General features: G+C 41.0%; 1 protein-coding gene and 1 long non-coding RNA gene across 3 annotated transcripts in view; one reads left to right on the top strand and one right to left on the bottom strand.

Annotated features, from left to right (window-relative positions):
* RBM20 (RNA binding motif protein 20) overlaps nt 1-7,162 on the top strand; it is a 111,558-nt gene extending 104,396 nt beyond the window's left edge. The window contains exon 13 of the mRNA XM_070752738.1: nt 6,968-7,162. Within this exon, the coding sequence (XP_070608839.1) occupies nt 6,968-7,078 (111 nt within the window). The 3' untranslated portion in view covers nt 7,079-7,162. The remainder of the gene's footprint in view (nt 1-6,967) is intronic.
* Nucleotides 1-14,419, bottom strand: part of LOC139167802 (uncharacterized) — a 115,660-nt gene that overhangs the window by 78,959 nt on the left and 22,282 nt on the right. The gene's annotated exons all lie outside the window — the stretch shown is intronic.

The raw sequence follows: 14,419 nt of genomic DNA, 5'->3' as shown, positions 1-14,419 counted from the left end.
CAGGGTCTTGCTTCATAAGGCCAAACAAACTGTAGACTTACCAGGTCCTGGGAAATCAACAGACACCACGGATGGGACCAAACCGTCTACGGTCCTCTTTAAGGAACCCCAGCCCGAGTCAGAGCACATTCCATCCTCTGATATTTTCCAGCAAAGTGTTAAAAGACCCTGGCAACACCCAGCTGCAGCTCAGGGCCCCTCTGCAGTAGAAAGAAGATTCTACACATTTGATGAGGAGGTAGAGAAATTACTGGAATTCCCCCCTATAGATCAGCCAGTCATGCAGCTGATTTCCAAGTCATTAGTGCCCTCAAAGACAGGCGACAGCCTAAAACCTGAGGACAGAAAAGCAGAGGTGTTATTACGCAAAACGCATCAGATGGCAAGCTGGGGATTTAGAGCAGCGGCTGCTGCTTCCTTTTTCACAAGAGCATCGATCGTATGGCTGCAGGAGATGCAGGCCAGACTTGGACCGGATGAGGGTCGATTGCGGCAAGATCTTGGAAAACTGTTGGCGGCAGCGGAATTTTCAGCTGACGCCACTCTACATGCTGCCAAGTTTTCGGCCAGGAGTATGGCGACCACTCTGTCATCAAGGCGCCTTCTCTGGCTGAGGAGCTGGCCAGCAGATCTGAAGTCTAAATGGAACCTGGCCTCAGCACCCTTTCAAGGGGACAAGCTTTTGGGGGAAGCGTGGACCCAGTCCTCGTTGAGGACAAGGACAAGAGGAAGTCCCTCCCCAGAGCCTATAGGCGCCAGGATCGACGCTATAACCCCTACCAACGCAGGCAGCCCTTTCGGTGGGACTCCTCCGCTCCAGCTGGTCAGAATACAAGACCGTATTCCCAGAACCAGTATAATCCTACCACATTTCGGAGTGATAGAGTCCCCTTACAGGATCGTCAGAGAGGGTATCAACAAACGAGGCATCCCTTTCGTGGAAACCAGAGGGGCTTCAAGCGCCCTAAGTGACTCTATTCATCGGCCCCTGGGAGGAAAAATTCAGTTTTTCGAGGCCTCCTGGCGGACTACGTCTTCCGACAGGTGGGCGTTAGCAACTGTCTCCCAGGGCTTGCATTTGGAGTTCCTCCAGCCCCCACCAAACCGTTATGTTCAGTGCCCAGTTCAGCGGGACCCCCAGAAGAGGTCACAACTTCGAAAGGAGATAGCCCATCTCTTGGAGATACAGGCAATAGAGGAAGTGCCCAGACACGAAATAGGTACCAGGTTTTATTCAAGGGTCTTCCTTGTACCAAAAACATCGGGAGGGGTCCGAATGATCCTCAATTTAAAACACCTCAATACCTACATCAGGTATCGACGATTCCGGATGCATTCCCTTCAAACCATCTTGGCTGCAATCCGGAGGCACGATCTCTTGACATCCATAGACTTGAAAGAAGCCTATTTGCATGTGCCAATCCTGCCGGCTCATCGGAGATTTCTCCGATTCTACCTGGACGGGTCCCACTACCAATACCGGGCAATGCCGTTCGGCCTCTCTTCGGCCCCTCGCACATTTACGAAATTACTCGACGTACTGACTGCCAATATCAGGTCCCATGGGATTCGGATGCTAGCGTACCTAGACGATCTTATTATCCTGTCCAGGTCCCCGCACAGGGCGCTGGAAGATCTGGCAGTCACGAGACAGACGTTGGGATCCCACGGGTTCACGATCAACGAAGAAAAAAGTCATCTTCTTCCAACAGCTAGACTGTTACACCTGGGGTCCATGATAGATACCTTCACGGGGACTGTGACCTTATCCCCAGAAAGAATGGCAAACATTCGACAATTAATCTTACAACTTCGACACCAGCAACGGGTGTCTCTTGCTTTTCTTTCAAAAGTACTGGGGACCCTGGTTTCATCTATCGGCATCGTGCCTTGGGCTCGTCATCATCTCAGGGTCCTTCAATGGTTCCTTCTTCCATCGCAGAGGGCTGAAATGAGTCACTCACAACGGTCAGTGCGGCTCCCTTCCGAAGTCAGGGAATCGTTGAGATGGTGGACTTCCCCAGCCTTGTGCAAGGGGTCCCTCTTCTGCAACCGGGACCGCTTAATCCTCACAACGGATGCCAGTCTGTCCGGCTGGGGGCCCCACATGGGACTGCATATGGCCCAGGGACTTTGGTCTCCGGAAGATCTGAGCCCAATCAACATCAACTATTTGGAGCTCAGGGCAGTCTTTCTTGCTCTTCAAGCCTTTTCACCTTGGGTTCAGGGCAAGCATGTGTTGGTCTTAACCGACAATGTGGCTACCAGGGCCCACTTGAACCATCAAGGGGGAACGAAATCTCTCCGTCTGATGGTCGAGTCAGCGGCCCTTTTCAACTGGGCCAAGACCCACTTAGCTTCACTGTCGGCGGAACACATTGCCGGGACCAGCAACATTCAGGCAGATTGGCTGAGCAGGTCTACCCTGGAGCCCGCAGAGTGGAGACTGGATCCCGGAGTTTTTAATCAGATAATTCAATGCTTCGGGACTCCTCTAATGGACCTTTTTGCATCACAAGCCAACACGCACCTAGTAAGATTTTATTCTCGGTTCCCAACACCGAAAGCAGAAAGGGTCAATGCCCTCTTGTCTCCATGGCCCCGGGGTCTGTTATATGCATTTCCCCCGACATGTCTTATTCAAAGAGTACTGGACAAGGTGATCCGGGAGAGAGCCGAGGTGATCATAGTGGCTCCATACTGGCCGCGCCGTCCGTGGTTCGCAGACCTGGTAGCCCTGTCAGTGTCCCCTCCTTGGAGGATCCCAGACCAGGACATCTCGCTTACTCATGGATCCATTTGTCACCCGGATCCTCAATGGTTCCAACTAGCTGCCTGGCGTGTGAGCGGGAGAGACTGATGCAGCAACATCTACCGGACATGGTCATTGCTACAATGCAGGCGGCTCGTCGTCCATTGACAGTACGGATATATCAGGCGACATGGGCGGCCTTCTGCAGATTTTGTTCCAACCGTCAATATGACCTGAAGCAAGCTTCATTAATTGCAATCCTGGAATTTCTCCAATCGGGAATTGAGCGGGGCTTAGCCCCTAACACCTTAAAAAGGCAAGTGGCTGCCCTTTCAACTATAATCCGTTTGTCAGAATTTTGATCTTTGGCTCACCACCCATGGGTGAGGGATTTCATCAAGGGAGCTATTAACAAGCACGCTCCTCCGGTACGGAGATTCCCGACATGGGATCTCACCCTGGTGCTACGTGCACTCACGGGACCTCCCTTTGAGCCCATGAGGTCAATTTCATGTAGATTCTTATCGATTAAGACATTGTTTTTGGTGGCGATTACATCTGCCCGTAGAGTTTCTGAGCTGTCAGCACTGTCCGTTAGACCGGACTTGTGTGTGTTCCATCTGGACAGAGTGGTGCTGCGGCTGGATCCTTCGTTCATCCCGAAGGTAAATTCGGACTTTCACAGAAGGCAAGAACTGGTTCTTCTGGACTTCTGCACGCATGGTCAACATCCTTCTGAGCTTCGTTGGCACAAGATTGATGTCCAAAGGGCTTTGAAGCTCTATATCAGGAGGACAGCATCATTCCGAAGGACTGAAAGACTGTTTGTCTCTTTTGCTCAGGTCACGATGGGTCTTGGAGTTTCTTCGCAATCTTAGTAGCTGGATTAGGGATTGCATTGCGGAGGCTTATACGGCGAGATCATCTCCCGCCAGGGTCATGGCACATTCGACCAGAAGTGCGGCTACTTCGGAGGCTTGGTCGACGCAAGCTTCTTTAGACGATATTTGTCATGCAGCAACCTGGGCGTCAGCTTCTACTTTTATACGCCACTATAAACTGGACTCCTTGGCTTCGGCAGAGGCTTCCTTTGGCAGGCGTGTCTTGCAGCGAGTGTGTGCCACTCCAACGACCTCGGCCCAGCCTTTTCCCTCCCAGGAAATTTGATCTTTGGTATATCCCATGATGGGCTCTCCTTCCAGAGTCAATGGAGAAGAACCGTTGTACATACCTGAATGGTCTTCTCAGTGCTCTGGAAGGAGAGGCCAGGTCGCCGGAGTGTTGGGACTGTTGAATGTTATACATTGTTATGGAGTTAATAAAATTTTATGGTTTTTACATTGTCTTCGTTTTTAAAACTGGCTCCTGGGGGCTGCTAAGGGGGCGGTGACTGTTAATTATTCAAATTAACTCAGTCTCTACCAATAGGATTGGTTAACAACCCATGATGGACTCTCCTTCCAGAGCACTGAGAAGACCGTTCAAGTATGTACAACGGTTCTTCCAGCAGGCGGACAGGGGCGGTCTCTCTGCTGGAGTCCTCTCACCAGCCAGCTCCTCCAAGCCTTGAAACTGGGGAAAAGAACGGAGCTCAGAGAAGCGAGCGAGTGAGCAAGTAATTCCAGACTCAGAGTGGACTACGCCACTCCAAATTTGTGCGCAGCGGGTTCCTGATGGCTGCGTGGCCGCGCGGCTGTGCAGCTTAGAGGGAACATTGTTGAACACTAGATATCACCACAGTCCTCCAAATAAATGTTTTTATTTCTCTTATCCAAAACTTTTCCTAGACTTGTAAAGCTTGTATATTTTCCATTCACCAATAGGTGGTGCTCTCGATTTAAGTTTCAATGTCTCAAATCTGATAGGTATTTAATCCAATTTTAATTCAATTTATAGAACCCAAGTCAGTTATTTAAGTAGATAATTTCAGCATTTTAAAATGCCTTTCCCAAGCCAGCGCCTACCCTGTTTAAAAGTCCAATTTTCTGTGTTTTAAAAGTTTTTTACTTTTCTTTCCTTAGTTCCTTTCTTCCAAGTCTGGGATTTTTCTCTAAGTAGTTTTAAGAATTACACTGGTACCTCTACTTAAGAACGCCTCTACTTAAGAACTTTTCTAGATAAGAACCCAGTGTTCAAGATTTTTTTGTCTCCATTTAAGAACTATTTTCTACTTAAGAACCCGCGCCCAGAAAAATTTCCAAGGAAATTTGAGAGCGGCATGAAGGCCCGGGCAGTTTCCTGCCATTCCCCCTATAATCCTGGCCATCTCGGGCTTTTCTGGGCTGCCAGAGGAGCCTTTCAGTGGCGCTTAAGCAGGCTTTGGCAGTCCAGAGCGAACGAAGCATTTTCCTTTCTCTGGGAGCTTGGAGAGGGAATTAAACCTCTGCCAGCACCCAAAGAAACACTGTCTTCCCTCTGAGTAGCCCAGAGAAAATGGAGCATTTTCCTTTCTCTGGGTGTTGCCTCAGAGTCCCTCTTTTTTTTTTTAAAGCCTTAAAGTTTTGGATTTTTTAAAATTCCCCTCACCTCACTTTCTTTCTTCGGCAGTGACTGTCCTCCTCCTCTTCTTCCCCCTCCTCCTCCCATCCAAATTCTGAGTTTTTATTTCTTTCCTAATTGGTTTGCACACATTATGTGCTTTTACATTGATTCCTATGGGAAAAATTGCTTCTACTTAAGAACATTTCTACTTAAGAACCTGGTCACAGAATGAATTAAGTTCTTAAGTACAGGTACCACTGTATATGAAACAATCATCAACTTTTTAGTAGATATGTTCAAATAATTCTTCTCCAGAGAACATTTTACATTATTTAGCCTAAAAGAAACTCATTACAGGTAGACCTCAAGATAGAACTGATCACTTAATGGTTGTTTGAAGTTATGACAACCCCCCCCCCACACACACACGTTTCATATAATTCTGTTTCAAACCTATGGCAGCTGCAACGACCATGGCGACACATGCCCTTACACTGGACCACAGGGATATTTCAGTGCTCCCTGAATCTCTCCCCAACATCCTGGCCCAAATGGGACCCTGCAGTACTTGAGCCTTCTCCCCATGCCTCCTGGAAACAGTCACCATTTTCAGCATTCCCAACAATTCCTTATAGAAATGGTGGCTGTTTTAGAGCCTTTTTGCCCCTACATTACCTTTTCAGCTAACCTAGGCTTTGAGGAAGTCAAAGCCACCTGCAAAAAGCTACAGTTCTTCAATGAAGAAAATACAAAAGGCTGCAAGGAACAGAGTTGTTGATTTTTTTCTCCCCATCCCCACACCCCAGCCATTAGGTGCTGAAACTAAACTCTCACCCTCTGCCCTCCTATATCAATCCCCTTTAACAATTTAATTTGCTAAGTTTCCTGGATTCAAGGAAAAAGGGTGACAATATCTATATGTTGTTTACCTTGTATTAGTCTCTGCCAGAACTGAACAGTAGGGGAATGGAAGAAATAGAGCAAATAACATATTTCTGTAGCTTGTTTGCCTTGAAGAGCTGAAGAAAAAGTTCATATCTAAAGAAAAAGTAGCCAAAGCATAAAATGCACCACAGAGTGCATATGGCTGGGTTAGGCTGGATCCTAAAGAGAGTTAGATAGATAACAAAAAGCTTTCCAAACATTTCCATGCTTGGTGGCAGGCAGACTTCCTAGAACCTTCCCACTCAAGATACCCCATGCTTGTTTAACAACCCGTTTGTTCATTTAATAGTGGCATCTAGGAGATGAGGGGATTGTGAAGCAAGGCACATAATTGTCATTACTTGCAACTGTAGTGGAAAGCTTCCTTTCTGGTCATTATATTGAGGACTGTCTGTCATCCTGCTATTAAATGTTTCAATGCAAACTAACCTTTTCATCATTGTAAAACACATTATCAAAATTATATTGCACAAGGATTTCTCAGCAATTCATGCTAGGAACTTGGAAGAATTTTGAATTTTTGCTTTAAGTTTGGAAAAAAGTGCTAACTTGTGTTAAACATATCCACTGATGCTTACCATAACATCATTGGTTAAAGAGTAAACCAAGTAAGACTGGCAAAGAGAAGCTGAGGAGAGTTGATACATGTATACTGCCACTGGGACTAATAGGTTTGTACTTCTTTTTTTGATCCTTTGGCATTATTAAATGCTTACATGGGAATTATATGTGTACTTTAGACAATTTAATTGTTCATTAATTTAAAAACAATTTATTTGTCCCACACAGAAATACCTATCACAGCTGGCAGAAGAGAATCTGAAGATTAATGAAAAAGAAAACAGCTCAGCTTCAGATGATACAGGGATTGTCCCACGCTTCGAGGAGAAAAGGCTATGATTTTTCAAAAAATCAAATTGGAAACTTGCTGATTTGTTTGCTGTTCTCAATGATGCACCTTTCGTTTGCACTTTACTAAAGAAAGTAAATCATAATTAACTTTTTCTGGCAACCACACTGAGAGCACCATTAAAAATATAATCCCTGCTATTTAATAAAGCACAAGTGACCTATCTACAAGTAGTAGCATTCAGCTCCCCATAATAGATACTGTTCTCTTTAAATCAGAATTCTCAGGGATTTTCTCTATGTTACTTGTTACAACCTCAGTTGGTCTGTGAATGAGGCTTATCTGAAAAAGAAATGATCTAAATGAAAACTTTGCAGTAGTAGTTTTGTTCAATGATCATGCTCAGTAATATACTGCAGCTTACATTGCATTACAGGTGGCCCTTGACCTATAACCATTCATTTATGATTGTTGAAAGTCACTAAATGGCACCTAAAAAAGTGACTTATGACTGGTTCTCAAACCTATGACCATCATAGCATTGCATGGTCATGCAACAAAATTCAGGTGTTTGGCAACAGGCATGTTTATGATGGTTGCAGCATCCTTGATCATGTGATTACCATATGTGACTTTTCTAGCCCACTTCCAAGAAGCAAAGTAAATGGGGGAAGCTAGATTCACTTAATGACCACATAATTCACTTAACTGCAGTGATTCGGTTAACAGCCATGACCAAAAAGGTTGTAAAATTAGACAAGAGTCACTTGCTTAACAATGGATATTCTGGTCCAAACTGTAGTTGTAAGTCAAGGACTACCAGCACAATTAAGATACTATGTTACTGCTGATAATTGGGCAAAGCTGTTCTTGTCAGGTATAAGACAGTTCATGATATATATTTTCAAAGAGAGTTTGTAATATGTGTTAAAATGGACAAAATTAAACCCTTCTATTTTCAATTTTTGAACATATGGAGAACTCTAAATTTTTGTAAGTCTAGTATACTATGACTCACGTTCGGTCAAGGCGGGCCGTCCCCCACTCACTCGTCCCATCACTTTCCTGATTTCCGGGGGCTGAAGGTGGAGAAGGATCTGCTCCTTCAGGGCTTCCACAGAGATCTCCTGCACGAAGGCGAGCGAGATGAGGAGCACCCAGCCTTGTTTGTAGGCGGTGCTCGGAAGAGGAAGCGTGGGAGGAGAGTAGGCCCCTGAAATAGGGCAATAGGCCACTCCCCCACCTCCTGACGGTCCGAGCGGCCCAGCTCTAATCAGATAAGAGGTGCTGAGCTAATTGCCACCTCAGCAAATGTTGGCCAGGCGTTAAGCCGCCCGGCCTTTCAATTCTAGATGAGAAGCTGTTCAAAAGCCTATCTATGCTGCTGTAAATACCATGATAGGACTGGCATGTAAATAATACACATTTTTAATTACTTCAGTAAATCAAACATTTTAACAAATCAAGCATTCTGAAATGAATCAAATAAATATTATAGTCCTCATTAGAACTGTCTTAAGATTTAATGTTCATAAATTTTATATTAATTATATAGCCCCCCAACACGTGTGTGTAATAAGTTCATACAGATTTCATTAATAAAGCACGCATTTATTTGCTTAAATGGATATAATAACTGCTGGTAACTGCCATCATAAAAAGTTACTATAAAATGTAGTAGATAACGGTCCTGAACCATATTGCAAGAGCAAGTGTAATTGCTCTAGAGCCTTGTTTAGGTAGTTTAACAATTTAGAAAAAATATTTCTACCATTTACTACTTCTAAAGTCAAATTATCCCAATTAAAAAAAAAATACTTAGTTTCAAGTTCTCCCAATCAAAATCTGATGTTATAACCTACTTCAATATCACCCTTTTCTTATTTGTAAGGCAAAGGAACCAGTATTTTCATTATTTTTATTTTTAATATCTGTGCCATTAAAGAATTGATTAAAGATCCACATTCCTGTCTCAACTTTAATATAACAAGTGACAAAACTTAAGAAGTTTTGAGATCTAGCATTTGGATTGACTTTGTAAAAGAAAGACAGGCATATTCTTAAAGCATATTCCACATTTCTTATATTTCAGTAACATTGGTCAGTTAAAATATTTTATCTCAAGTTTAAGTTTAAAACTTTCTAAGGCAGCTGACAAAAATATTAAAATAGGGAATAACAAGGAAAACTAATATATCTTTATTTCTGATATTACAGAAAAGGCACAGTTGGTCTGTAGGGGGAACATAACTGTATTTGTTGTTTGTGAAAATAAACTCAGACAGTAAAGAATACATATTCCAGCAGCAAAAGATAGAAAGATATGGAAATGCTTATGTAACCAAAATGGCAATCTTGCTTTAGAATTGTTGCGCTAAACCCATGAAATTTTAAAACATTTGCTTTCCCCCTGCTTTATTTTTTATGATTGTATTTATTGGGGGAGGGTATGCACAGGGTAGCTTGAAGAGAATTTAAAGACTTTATTATAAGTATGTAAAACGCTTATTTATAAACAATTGCAAAATATTTGAAATATTTTAAAATCTTTAGGTCTTGCAATACCTTACGAGTCTCAACCTATTACTTTTTATGGTTTCATATGACATACCTTGCATTTTAAAACTAAGGAATCTAAGCCCGGAGGCATAAAATTTGATATTTATTTTTACTAACTGCAACTCATAAATAGTATTAGGCTTTCAGAGATTCTATATCAGGTTTGATGTACTGATACATACTTGAACTGGACCAGATGTTATTATTTATTAATCATATAGTCTTGTTTAATAACTGGCTTGTAAACATTTGAGATGTGTCAGAAGTTTAATCAGGAAGAAGCACACACTTTTGTCTATATATTTTGATCTATTGATGATACTGATTACAAATTACATTTGTAAATATAAATGAATGGTTGTAATAAAGATAATTTTTAATGACTGGTAAACTTTGGTATCCACAGTATCTTTCCTCTGGGTTCCTTTTCTTGTGCAACCTTTATTCAGCTTAGAATTAGAATTAGAATACTGTATAGTGCAAACATTCATTTATTGCAGTAATGTAACTTAAAAGGTGAAACTTAATATATGATACTCATAACATGCAAAGCAAGGTAGTTCAAGCCATGATTTGTCATAATTGTGATGATTATGGGGTACAGATCATGAAAACTCCAAATCCACCCTCTCAGAAAATTAGAATATTACATGCGATCAATAAAAAAAGGCTTGTGCATAGAACAATATCGGACCCCTGAAAAGTATAACCATGCATATGTACTCAATACAGTGTTCCCTCGATTTCCACGGGGGATGCGTTCCGAGACCGCCCGCGAAATCGAATTTCCGTGAAGTAGAGATGGGGAAGTAAATACACCATTTTTGGCTATGGACAGTATCACAAGCCTTCCCTTAACACTTTAAACCCCTAAATTGGGCTTCCGGTTTGGTGGAGATCGCGGCGAGACGTGTCTGGCAGGGCTCTGCCAGGCGAATCTCTTCTACCCCCTCCGAAGGTCGCATTGCGATCGGATCGGGCCCGGATGGCCCGATCCATGAACAGGGGGCTCTCCTCTGCCCGAGGACCCATCGCCAGGACTCCAGAGGCAGCGGTTCGCCCCGCAGCTTCGGAGACGGGAGAACCGCTCCTCTTTGCTTAAGAGGACCGGCCAGCGCTTTCTCCCCTCACTCAGCGGGAAGAATAAAAGCAAAGAAGCGAAAGTAAAAATATCTACATTTCAAAGAAAAAGAATATAGCAGAGAAAGGACTTAAGGTAAAAATCTCCATTGTGTTTCGTTTTTAAGTCAGAAGATCGTAAAACTTTTAAGTAAAAGTTTTTTTTTCCAGGGCGAAAGTGAAAGTTTTTTCTTGTTTAAACCCATCCGCAAATAACAGCCGGACCTAATTTTTTTCTTCACTTTTACCTTTCCATTTTGAACGTGAGCTTGGGAATCTACAAAATAATTTTCTGACTTTATGCTTTAACAAAATAGTTTAAATTTGATATGACTATTTAGAAAATTTTAACTGCTGAAGAAAATTTCTAGTGATGAACAGAATCTGTTCTTGATAGATTTTTAAAATCATAATCTTCTGGACTTAATTTTTGAAGCGGAGGAACACAGTCTTGCTGCCTTTTTTTTTTTTTTTTTTTCTTGCTGCCTATTTTCACAACATGAATAACTTAATAATCATGAATTAAATGGAACCTAGAAGAGATTGAAATCACTTCTTTCTTGGATTACTTATTGTTGGATTAACCTATTTGGAATACTTGCTGAGCCTTTTGGACTATTTGCTGACACCTTTTGGATTATTGCTGACACCCTTTGGATTATTTGCTGAGAACTCTTTGGTTTAACATCTGCCTGCTGCACGAAAATTAACTTGACTCCATCTTGGGATCTCTTTCTTTGTTCTTTGCTCCTGTCTTGAATTTGGAAAATAAACTGACTCCATCTTGAACACAAGCAAGCTTTGGAATTGCTTTACTCCTTGAATTTTGAATTGAAATCAAACATAACTTTACCCTTTGAGATTTGGATCTTCATTTCTACTTCCTAGCAAAATTACAGGATTTATAAGAAGAACTTAAGTATATAATACTGTTATTGTGTCTTTGAATAACTATCTGGTTTTTTCCCTGATTTTTCTTTGACTTTCTTCCTTACATTTTTATTACTAGAAGAAGTTTGGTTTGAACTATATGCATTGTTAATAAACCTTGGGCTCCTGCTCTATTCTAAATAGCTGAACTAAAATACCACCCTCCTTCTTTTTCTTTTTGATTAATTCTTTTTACTTCACTTTTTCCCCTTTTCTTTTTTTCTTCCCTCCTCCTAAAGTCTTTTCTTCCAAAAAACTTTTTTTTTCTTCTCTTTCTTTTGTCTTCTATATACAGCTGATATTCCTTCTCTTCTTTCATTTTCTGTCCTCCTTTTACTTGAAAAGGCTAATACTTGTTTTTTTTTTTCCCTGTGGCACTAAACAATAATATTTCTTTTTTCTCTTCTTCTTTTGAACTTTGTTATTAATTGAATTGCTATTGAATTGGTATAGTCATATTATAAGGGAAACAAAATATATTGAATAGATTTGGAATTTATAGTAATTTCTTTTCCTTTTCACTATATATAAAATTGAAACTAACCTTAAAATTTGAAATAGTGGATTCTAATTTGATAATGTCCCACACCTCAACTTTTGTTAAAACAACAAAGAAACAAACAACACCAACTACCCTATCTCCACAAGTGTCACCGCATTCTTCTCCTTCGCATCAAGTGCTAACCATGTCTACCAAAGACAAAGACAAAGACAAAACAATGCAGTCCAATATTGCAACTATTCATGAGACTTTGAATGCTTTGAAGGACTTTATGGTCAAATCACAAGAAGATGCCACTCAACAAAGAGAGGCCATAAAGGAGGAGGCAACACAACAAAGAGAAGCCATAAAAGCTGACTTGGCAGAATTTAAAGTGGAGATGGCTCAAATGAAAGCTGATATGGGCGAGATGAAAGATCAGATAAAGCAGATTCAACAAACTCTTCAAGAAAGTGATGACCGAGTTAAAAAAGTTGAAGAGCAAGCTGACAAAAATGAGAAAAGAATGGAGTATCTTGAAGGGAGAGCTGATGAAAGATACAAAAGATATGATGAATCTATCATCCAGCTGGAGATGCAACGAGCTTCGTACGGACTTCGATTTCAGAATATAAAAGAGGAAAAAGATGAAGACTTAAAAACGACTATGGCGGAAATCATTGGAGGTATACTTCAAGAGGACCCCATGGCTTTACAGAAAGAAATCGATGAAGTATACCGAATTTCGAATAGCTATATCCGTCGACACAACCTCCCAAGAGAGATACATATTAAATTTATAAGAAAGGCGTTGCGAGATGAGATACTTCATTATTCAAGAAACTCCCCGCCTCAACGACATGGAGTAGAAATAAAGATATTAAAACAAGTTCCAAGAAGTGTCAGAGAAAACAGAAGAGATTACCACTTTTTAACCAAAATCTTGATTAAAGAAAATATCACTTACCGTTGGCTTATTCCACAAGGACTTTCTCTGACATGGCGCTCTACAAGGTACAAACTGGAAAACGTAGATCAAGCTATGTTCTTTCTTGAACAGAGTGGTTTGGGCCACTCCGACCATGCAAGTAAGCAACTAGTGGTCCAATTACAACCAGCTCAACAGCAACCAGGGGAAAAATCACTAATTCAGCAAGAAGAAAACCTGGGGGCAACTGCCCAAGTAATAGAGCAGGACCAAGGCTCTAGAAGAGTTCAACCTCAGCGAGAAACCAAAAAACCTATTAAATGACAACGAATAAAGACTTGAAAATCTTTTCCGTAAATGTTAATGGACTTAACGAACCAAGAAAAAGGAAGCAAATTTTTTCCAAAATCAGAAACCAAAATGTTCAGATTGCAATACTACAAGAAGTTCATATTAAAAAAGATAACCAAAAATTACTGTTGAATCCCAAAATTGGAAAAATGTATGCTGCATTAGCAGACCAAAAAAAAAGAGGTGTAGTGATGTATGTCAAGAATTCTATAAATTCCAAACAAATATATAAGGATAAAGAGGGTAGGATATTGATTGTACAAGTAGACATTGAACCCAGACCTCTAGTGGTTGTTTCTATTTATGCCCCCAATGAAGACCAAATGACATTCTATAAAAATTTACACCAAATAATAACAGATTTAGCTATTGATAATCTATTGATAATAGGTGATTTTAATGCTATCGCGAATAGACAATTAGACCACTCAGGAGGGGGAGGTAATAAAAAAAGGGGAAAAGGCAAAAAAACAAGAAGAAACTTGCTACCCAGTACTTTTCAAAAAATGAAAGCGGAATTATTATTAAGCGATATTTGGAGGGAAAGACACCCTCTCAAAAGGCAATTTACCTTTTATTCCAATCCTCACAAAATTTGGACGAGAATTGACATGTTATGGGCACCAAAAACGGTGGCAGAACAAATAAGAGAAGTTGAGATAGACGTTAATACATGGGCCGATCATAATCCAATAGTGGTCTATATGACGATGAATAATAAACAGAACAATTGGCGGATGAACAGGTATATATTAAACGACAAGAAATATAAGGATTGGATTGAAAAGGAATTAAAAATATTTTTTGAAATTAATAAAACATCAGATACTACTCCACAGAACTTATGGGATACAGTTAAAGCGTACATAAGAGGTTTAACAATATCTTATACAGCAAAATACAATAAGGAAAAGAAATTAGAGTATTTACAATTAACAAACGAATTAAAACAATTAGAATCCTTATCGCAGCAACATACTAAGAATAGAGATCTAAAGACAGAAATAAACGTAATTAAACATA

Source organism: Erythrolamprus reginae, chromosome 5 (assembly GCF_031021105.1).
Source record: "Erythrolamprus reginae isolate rEryReg1 chromosome 5, rEryReg1.hap1, whole genome shotgun sequence".
In the NCBI taxonomy this organism is placed as follows: domain Eukaryota; kingdom Metazoa; phylum Chordata; class Lepidosauria; order Squamata; family Dipsadidae; genus Erythrolamprus; species Erythrolamprus reginae.
The sequence above is the reverse complement of the archived record's forward strand: the minus strand, read 5'-3'. Positions and strand labels throughout refer to the sequence as shown.